At 48.3% G+C, this 9,448-nt stretch overlaps 3 protein-coding genes across 3 annotated transcripts; 1 reads left to right on the forward strand and 2 right to left on the reverse strand.

Moving 5' to 3' along the window:
• Positions 1–80: 80 nt before the first annotated feature.
• On the forward strand, positions 81–1,187 carry PHACADRAFT_201768 (uncharacterized protein; the record flags this gene model as incomplete). The annotated part of the gene is made up of 2 exons (XM_007402049.1): positions 81–776; positions 858–1,187. 2 exons carry the CDS (start codon positions 81–83, stop codon positions 1,185–1,187), a joined length of 1,026 nt encoding a protein of 341 aa, XP_007402111.1.
• Positions 1,188–1,575: 388 nt separating this feature from the next.
• PHACADRAFT_107000 (uncharacterized protein) lies at positions 1,576–2,991 on the reverse strand (the record flags this gene model as incomplete). Its single annotated transcript, XM_007402050.1, has 2 exons — positions 1,576–1,754; positions 1,866–2,991. The coding sequence occupies 2 exons, from the start codon at positions 2,989–2,991 to the stop codon at positions 1,576–1,578; spliced, it is 1,305 nt and encodes a 434-aa protein (XP_007402112.1).
• A 2,162-nt stretch (positions 2,992–5,153) lies between these two features.
• Positions 5,154–7,157, reverse strand: PHACADRAFT_167249 (uncharacterized protein; the record flags this gene model as incomplete). Its single annotated transcript, XM_007402051.1, has 6 exons — positions 5,154–5,564; positions 5,627–5,743; positions 5,973–6,350; positions 6,529–6,748; positions 6,832–6,932; positions 7,029–7,157. 6 exons carry the CDS (start codon positions 7,155–7,157, stop codon positions 5,154–5,156), a joined length of 1,356 nt encoding a protein of 451 aa, XP_007402113.1.
• Positions 7,158–9,448: the final 2,291 nt, after the last annotated feature.

The raw sequence follows: 9,448 nt of genomic DNA on the forward strand, positions 1-9,448 counted from the left end.
AAAGCAAAGCGCTGCTATAGTCACGGGGGATCGTCATCTGGCTCATACTTGCTGTTGCCCAAGACAAGCACGCTGTTCAGATGCCAGCATCTCTCAACCGCTCGTCTTCACCACCTCCTCTTGCTCCTGTCTGCAAGAAGATTCTGCCTCGCCGCAAGATCGTCGTGCCACCACAGCAATATGCATCGTCGTCATCGTCAGCTGGCGCAGGATCCTCCGCTGCAGTTGCCAAGACTGAGCCTATCACTTTGTCATTGCTGCCATCAGCCATTGTGGAGTCTTCAACCACGGTTGTCAGTGTTGAGTCTGCATCTGCCGCAACGGTAACAGGGCCCTGTGTCAAGCTGGAGCCTCACCCGTTCCCAATGTCTCTTCCCGGCAAGAAGACACCATCGCCTCAGCGGTCTGGGTCTTCAAGAGCCGCGTCTGGATGGCTCTTCAAGGAGTTTTGCGAGGACCTCAGCAAAAAAAACCCTTACAGGCCCTCAGACGAGGAAGCAGATGACACAATCATTGTCATTTCTTCTGACTCTTCAGATGGGTGTCGACCTGTTCGCACTCACCATTGTAGCCACCACTCATGGCCTTCCGAGCAACCATCCTCTCCCACGGCTGCTCCGCCAGCTACATCACCAACAGCCGATGAGCAAACCTCGCCCCCTTTGCTCGCCGCTGCACGCTCTGCCAGCATGGAATTTGTCGACTACGGCATCAAAAGTGAGCCTGGTAGCCCTGGGATTCAAAGTGGCACTGAGGGTTACGAGCCTCAAAATGACGTTGGTAATGACAGCGATTGATTGCCTTCCAAGTCCGGCTCTCATGGGTCTGTTATGAGGCAATGACGCTGGCCTGAGCAGTTCCACATCACAGATCTTGGGCTATATCTCAGCAACTGGGATACTATGGTTGAGGAAGACATAAAGAACAACGCGCAGTGCGAGCTTCGAGCCTGCAATGGCTCTGACATTGCCAGCAAGGAGCCTCCCCTCACCCGCTTTGATAAGTTCATGGAAACTTTTGGCATCCCATGGCACCATGGCAAGAAGTGGACCAAATTTTACGATGTTCTAGGCAGGTGGAGGGCGGCATTGCGCGATATCCAGGACCGGTATATCGCCTACGGCTACACAGATGCAGAGCTATGGGCTAGTTTCCGGCTCGAGGTCGCCAATTCTAACCGTGAGTAGCGATTGGCTAAGCGTCGCAGGAGCCAGCACTTTGCCACTCAGGCAGCTCAGGCAGTCGAATAGTTGCGGTGAGTCTACTTTAGCCACCCCATGAGTCTCCTTGAATATGAGCTCATGGTATGCATCTGTTCATATCTTAGCCGTTCATGTCTCCCCTGTTGCTGTCCTTTGCACATACCATTGTTCATCCTGCTTTCGCGTGCTTTGTTTTTCCCTTCTCTTTTGCATGTCTTCGTTGTACCTGTTTGTCTCAGTTTCATGGCGTATTATACGCAGAATTCGATCGAAAGAAACAAGAGCAATGAATGCAATTAGCCAATACACCAATACACGCTTGTCTTTACATGATAATTTATGCGAGAATCGCAGCAGAAAGGCTTTCTATCTCTCATAGGAAGTCCCATTGCTTGTTCGACTCGTATCGGAGGGCCTGATGCCAAGCTTTGGCATTCTTGAGGTCTAGTTTACTCTTATTTCCTTCATGTATGCCTTGCTGCAGATAGTTCTGACAATGCACAAACCATTCTTCGTTCATCTTTGTCCAGTACCCAACATGCATCCCGCTCTCTCTCCAAGTCGAGTCCTTCGGCCACCAGGAGCTTTCCGACGCAAAAGTATGAGTGGAATCTGAAAATAAGCTGTGAGCCAATAAATATCAGTGTAGCAAGCTTGATGCACTGGCATATATGCGATAAACACTGCAGATGTGATTCAAGTTGTCTTCGGAAAGGGTGGCATCCTCGTACGCAACACCTTTGAGCCAGTGGACCACCTTCTCGTCAGATTCCTCGGAAGGTCCAAACGACACTCTGCTCAAGTCCATCTCTTCGTACGCCAGGCGCCATATGATACCACCTCTTCCAAAGGCTAAGTGAATATTTGGATGACGCAGTACAGCGCGGCAGCGCTCCAAATAAAGCATGTAGTCGAGAACCTCTGATTGATAGCCCAGTTCCCTGAATCCAAGCCCTTGCCACCCGCCAATGGGAGGTGGTTTGACAAGCTGGCATGTCGCGGACAATGGCCACAGCATCACGAAAGAAATGCCATGCTTGACTATTTCTTGTGCGTTGTCTTCCTTCTCCGGTCCCCACTTGTGCCGAACAATCTCGAGAGCAGTCGCAGCTTTGATGATCACCAGCATCCATGACTGATTGCCTGCCGTGTCCTCAGAGGACCGCCAGATATACAGCACGGACCCTTGTGTATCACATTGCAATCTGGTAGAAGCTGCTTTGTGCAGAGCGAGGTGTCGAGTGCATGTCGGGAGGAGATCGCACAGTGAACCCAAGGGGGAATCCACGGTGACAGACGAGCGGAGCATTACATGGTTGACAAAGTCGTGAATAGCCGGCTGTTCAGGTCCTGTAAAACTGCCAGAGTGTGGAAGCTGAGCAAAAAGCTGCATGACGGTTTTTGTATCCAGCTTCTGATCTTCTTCGCGTTTAGTGGGCATGTAAGAGGGCTCTGCATGAAATCCATAACACGCCGCGAAAATGGGAATGAGGTCTTCGGTGTCGACAGTTGCATCACTATACATAGTCTTGCTGCCACTGAGCAGTGTTGTAGCTGTGGCAGAGAGCGCCATGGCGTCTCCCACTGCTCTTCGTCTAGGACTGGGGCAACGCGCTGAGAACGTGAACACACTGCCTGCGCCAGGAAATCTTGACCGAGCCCTTGTAAGAGCCTGGTCACTTACACTTGGAGCGGCCGTGTCAGGAGCTATCTGTGTCTCCCATCCGTCATTCTCGTCCTCGTCCTCATTGAAGACCGAATCTTGGTAGATTGAATCTGGAGTGAGCATGTTCTAGCCTTTGTATCATTTGTCCACTTCGCCTGAAGGACCGAGAAGCATGGATACATCCCACTCATTGCCGAAACTGTGGTAAACGTGGTGGCATTCCTTCATGTCTTCCCAGAAGGCCTTGTATTTGGACAGCCAGACGATCTCTCGCAGCCAGTAACCTCGAACCTTAACCCAGTGATAAACAGTGGCTTCCTTTCAACAATTGATGTTCCTTATGAAGACAAAGACCATGCAAGCGCAGCTTTTTTGTATGCGAACTTCCTTTTCACAGGCGACCAGCAATTCAACCATGGTACAAACAGGGCTGTAGAGGGATTGTGCGAAGTTGTTTTTAAAACATTCCTCTAGTGTTGTTCCGTAGTAGTACTACAAGGGAACACGCTCTCCTGGCATTTTCATGATTTGTTGAATATCGTCATGCCACTTTGGCATTGCCGAGCCCGTCATATTGACAAAGCCGCCCAGTCGCTGCCTGCTCCAGTCACATATCCAGGAAGAACACAGCAGCGAGACGACTACAGGGCTGATGATGCCTTCTTGCAGCATGCTTCAACACCACACACTCTGTTGGCATAGGGGCATCACAGTCTCCAGGCAGCATAGTTGATAGGACAGAAGTGCGGACAGTGAGATGAATGCTGCATGGGCCATACCAATCGCTTTGCAAGCGGCTTTACGGGTGGCAAAATATCGATTAAAGCCATATGAAGAAGGAAGTCAGGGAGGACGAAAGCCAAGTGGGTGAAGAAGAGCCCCCCATGAGCTCACGTGCATTTTGCACTCCACCAAGAAGTGTTCAAGTGAGTTCCATTCTTCAATTGCACGTAAAGGAAGTCTGTACGTCGTGCAACAGTTCCCATCTTCAGAAACATCCTCAATAGGCGACAACAATGGGTCCAATGTGTGCAGGGTCAAATCATCATACGAGTTTCCCTCAGGAACAAATATTGTGTAGAAGAAGTCATTGTTTGCCCAGCGGTGATTGCATGCGCTGTAGGGAGTGAGGTATGGCTGATCCATTGGGGGAGCATCAGGCATAAACCCACTATCCGGCGAGATATACACGTCGTAGTTGTCATCCTTCCCACGTACGAACACTGTTGTGGGCGACATATAATATAGTCTTGACAGAACAGTGTCAGCATAGATGCCAACATCTGTCTGACAGTGCTTCCTCACCTCTGTACAGAAGCGGGTTTCGAGGGTGTTTGCTGCACAGCGAGCCGTACGTGGCAAGATATTCTGCATCACATATGTTCAGGAAGAGCACAAGGAGATAATTCTCCAGCACTTGTATGGAAGCATGTTTCAATGGTGTTTGCTGCACGGCAGGCCATACGTGGCGAGATATTCTGCGTCACGTATATCCGGGAAGAGCACAAGAAGATAATTCTCCAGCACTCATAGGCCTCTACACAGACTGGAATATTTCGCAGCCACGTATCAGTAAGGAAGAAAAGTGCGCGGGCGGCACGCTATATATCAGGGAGAACCACGTGCTGATGCAAACGCCAAGCCTAGAGGCAGAATTGATATGGAGGGCAGCGCATCAGCCTGTGCACCATCAACATGTGACTCTGCCCAATATATTCTGTCCCACCCACGCACTCTCCTTTCTTACCAATACGTGGCTGCAAAATATTCCAGTCTGCGTAGAGGCCGACAAGTGCTGGAGAATATCTTCCTGCGCTCTGCCTTCTTCCTTACTGATACATGGCTGAGAAATATTCCAGTCTGTGTAAAGGCCGACGAGTGCTGGAGAATCATCTCCTCGCACTCTTCTGGAGTCAACCGCTCCTCACGTTGTCCTGCGTTGTATATTGCCCTCAGTCTCAACTGCAAGTTTGCCCTGCAGGAGCACCCACTCCTCGCATCATCTTCAGTGTGTCATGTGGCTCTATTCTGGAGAGCATCACACTGAAATATTCGCAATTCTACAGTGCACAGGGGAGGAGACCGTAACAGAAATCTGAAGCGTTGGAATCTGAGGTGCCCTATACTCAGACATGTGCATATGATCACGTCAATAAGTGCATCGCAGAAGTTAGCCATGTGGTTATATAATAGTGCTCGCAATGCATTTATGTTACAATCCCCCCATTCACTCATATTATAGTCTTAATACACCAGTATAGCGAAGCTTAGAAGTCAGTCGCAGATCAAACACCAGGTGCTTGATCGCCCTTGGCTAGTTTGGTGAGAATCTTCCTGTTCTGGCGCATGATCATCTCATCTAAGAAGAAGTTGTGTCTATCAGCGCGCATCTCCCAACACATCAAATTGTAGTTGGCAAGCCAAATGTTCATTTGCTCAGCAATAGATGAATTGAAGTACCACTTGCCATCCGGTGCCTTGAGCTCGGGGAACGAGGCTGGGTTACAGTACTCTTGCCAGAACATGTCGCTTTTCTTGTGCTTCGTCCTAAAGTGAAAGGCGTCAACAGAGAGGTTGATATCATGAAAGAACAGATCCCCCACCCAATCGATGAATTGCTGCAGGATGCAGTTGCTGTCAAAGTAGACATGCTCAGGTTTGAATGGCCTGCCAGCGTATGTGAGTTTGATAAATTCCTGACAAAATGAAGCACTGTGAGAAAAGAAGATGGCTAGGTAGGGCACATATACATACAGACTGCCACAGAGCTTATAGCCTCTGCACAAAAGAACGTGGCATGGGTGATGATCATGCTGCAAGGCGCGACAATGATTTGCTTGTTGTGAGTCCGCTTGCAATCAAACTGTGCTCGCACCTTTGCACCATCATGATTCCGACCACCTGCAGACCTGCGCAGCAGAGCATTGCCAGTGGTCGATGTAGCAGAAGAGCCTTTTCCAAGATGCGCAGAGAGTGTGTCGAGCGCAGCCTGAGCCTCAGTCTTGTGTGCCTTCCACGTCAAAATAGCCTCGAAACGAACAATGCGCTTATTCAAATACGACCATCAGGAATAGAGTGAGGCAGAGAGGCAGAGAGGCACACACCACAGCCTGTCCACCTCTGCCTATTACGAAGTCCTCTTCCAACATGACCTCAGCCGAATCGTACTCCTCAGGGTCTTTGGATTCTGTTGGCCTGGCGGTGGCAGCATCATTGACCCTTTGAGTGCGCTCCAGAGTCTCAGCAAGGCTGAAGCGCGATTGACCGCGGAGGTGATGCAGGCCCTCCACACTCAAGTGAACAGGATCGTCGCACACGCGACAACCCTCAGCTACAGGACGGTCGCAGCCAATGACCATGCAAACATTGTCTAAATGGTGGTGCATTGGACAGAACCTGTGGCGTTGACTTTCAAGACCCTCATGGCAAGTGTGAATGGAGCAGCAAGGATGCCCGATCGTCACCCTGTCGACGACCACGCACTGCGTCTTATTTAGTCACAGACAGGACATTAGCCAAGACGTCGGCTAAGAACGCAATATACATGTACACACCGGTAATAATACCCCGGTCATCAGTCTGAAACCTCATGCATTTCTTGCAGTAGTGAGCAACGTCAGGGAGGCCTTCTAACCAGATCGTACCATTGCAGAAACAGACAGCTGCAGTGAACCGATCTTGTTGAGTACCGGAGTGTGGGAGCTGGAGCTGGATTCCGCGCTGACAATAATGGTCACGGAGACAGAATAGCGTGAATGCGCTCCAAACGTGCTCAACCCCTAGCGTAGGATCAAACAGCCAATCCTGAGGAAAGGGGAGATGGCGGCCGATCTGACCGAGCACGTCGTTATGGACGGTTGAGCACCTAGTCGCCGAAGTCCTGGGAATGTTATGCATTCAGCTCGGAAGCGGAAGTAGGAGATAAATACATACCAGCAGGTTATCATCAAGTTGATCTAGAACTCTATGAGATGGCATTCGATAAACTGATGTTCGCCGACCTGAATCGCACCAGAGGTCGAGAGGTAGTACGTTTGAACACCATTGTAGACCGAGTATTTGTGCTGGTAGCTCATGTTGCAAACTGCAGAATATAGATCAGAGAGCTTAAGATTCAGAAGAGGCCTGGAGGACGACATACGTCAGCAATAGAGATGAACCAACTCTGCAGGAAGAACGCCCCTATCGAGAGTAAAGAGCAGTACTTGTCGCACTTCTTCCTTCTTCAATACCGAGATGCCACGACAGTTTATATTGACGCAAAAGTGTTGCGGCGGGTAGAGAGTCATCCTAGCTTTAGGGAGTGAGTGAAACGCTCCGATAAGATGAGGCCGCAGGATATACTCAGACCGAATGGGCAACCAAAGCGCCTGAATGTGTCCATTGGATGCTCTCCAAGCATTGCCATATATTCAGCATCTCAGACCAGGTGCTTGAAGATGCCCCAGCACTGCGCCACGTTGGTTGTACTGAGCCTTGTCGAGACTAATAAGAATTTGGTTAGGATGGGCAATAGGTAGCTGGGCAGAATGCCAGGCGAGACAGTTGCTGGTTGAACGAGGAGGATGTGATCTTTGAGCCAAGTGGTATGGCGCAGAAAGGTGTATATGTGCACGAGGGACAGCGTGCCCAGCAGGCCCTCATGCTGCTGGAGAGCTTGGGGTAACTCATGTAGATTGTTCATGGTGTGGTATGAACTAGCTAGGTACATTGCGTACGGCATCGCCTCTGGCCCTCCCCTTCTGCTCCGCCTCTGATTCCTTCCCTCCTCGCCGCCGGCCTTCCTTTCTTGCATTGCCTTCTAGGGGCTGCACTCGTTTCGATTCGGAATGCCAATTTTGTACAGGCGTCTATCATTGCTGCTGCTTTTGGAGAAATTTCGATACGATCAATCAACCCCCAAATTGGTTTATTACTACATATGGTCTAATTGGAAGCGCTTATCTACGTTCAGAACCCGGAATCCGGAACATTCGGGACGTCCAACTCAAGGACGTCCTCAAGATGAAGGAAGCGCAGCTAAGATATTCTGGGCAAACTCCTGATCAGTCATGAGACTGCCCATTGAGTTGTGCTGTTGATGCAGCTGAGATAGCTGCTGAATAGCTGGTTCCATGGCCACTCCCTCTGCAATGTCTGCCTTCTGCAGCCTCTTCAGTACAGTGATCCTCAACATGACACTGACATTTGCGTAGGTGTTCTGAAAGGTGTCCCATGCCTTCTTCGAGGTGGTGCTGTTGGCAACATAGACAACGATGGCAGAGGAACATTGGAGACAGATTATGCTCAGGACCTTGCGGTCCTTAATCCACCATGCTGCAAGCCCTGTTTCATCTGTAAGGGCCGTCTCGATGCTTTTTGGGTAGTTAACAACTCCAGCCTCGGTGAGAATATCCTGGACTTGAACTTTCTAGGAGAAATAATTTTTCAAGCCTTTCAAGGCTTCAATCTTAAGGATACTGTCCATACTCTCAAGAACGCTGATCTACGGTGGCGCCTAGATAGGGTTCGTTCTGGACGATGTGTGACACAGAGTTGATCAAGATTTGATCAACAGTGGAAAGAGGTTCGAAATGACCCTGCAGTGATGTCGGTGACCAATGATTAGAGCATGGGGCTCATAACCTATCGTGAGTAGAATCGTGCAGGCAGGGGATTCACGAGTAATCAACAATAAATTCAAAGAATAATACTACATGTTCTTTTATATCTAAACTATTTCCTAATGGAGTCATATCTAATAATACTGGTCTGTAAGCATGGGGGGAGGAACAAACATAGCAGAGAGTGAACTAGTGCCATAGCAGAGTGCTCTGGACGCTTTGTATCTAAATAAAGGAACCATGATGCGAGGCGCATTATGTCGAGATAACGAGACAGGCAAATCATCAGCTGGACGTCTCAGATACAACAACAGTGTAGATGCATTATAATTCTTTTGTGATAAAAGTTGGCTCTCCTATTTGAGTGGATAGATACTAGATGTATATATATATATATATCAATAGAATACATTATGTATTACTCTACATATAGATAGTCTAGTGGTATTTGCACCTCTTTTTGCTGTGAGCAGATTAACTTTTTACAACAAGATTTACTAAAAAAAAGTGACTTTGTTTTACTCTTATTTCCAAATTTTACCTATCATATATTTTTGCTAAAAAGTGTTCAGGCTTTTTAGCTTCTTTTCTCACAGTAATTTTCATGCCTCTTTCAGCTAAAAACATTTACTAATTAGCCCCGTGTGTATATTTAGAACTTGAATATAATTAGTTCAAATTTACAGTATGAGTGAGAGGCCACTCTAAACAACAATCTTACATTAGTGTAGCTACAGGCTCTTTGATATAGTCAGATAGATAAAGCAGATCAATTAATTAATATAGTACTATGTCAAACAGCAAACTAATAACAATGTTATTGCTATTGTAAAATATTAATGATGCAATGCAATAAATAGTAAACTTTGATCAACGAGCACTAGAAGGAGGAATGGAAAACTGGCCTACTTCTGCTAGCTTTATAGCAGCCTTTGAGCCTATAATCAGAGAGATAGCATGGTAAACAGCAAAGGTAT

Source organism: Phanerochaete carnosa (assembly GCF_000300595.1).
Source record: "Phanerochaete carnosa HHB-10118-sp unplaced genomic scaffold PHACAscaffold_17, whole genome shotgun sequence".
NCBI lineage: Eukaryota > Fungi > Basidiomycota > Agaricomycetes > Polyporales > Phanerochaetaceae > Phanerochaete > Phanerochaete carnosa.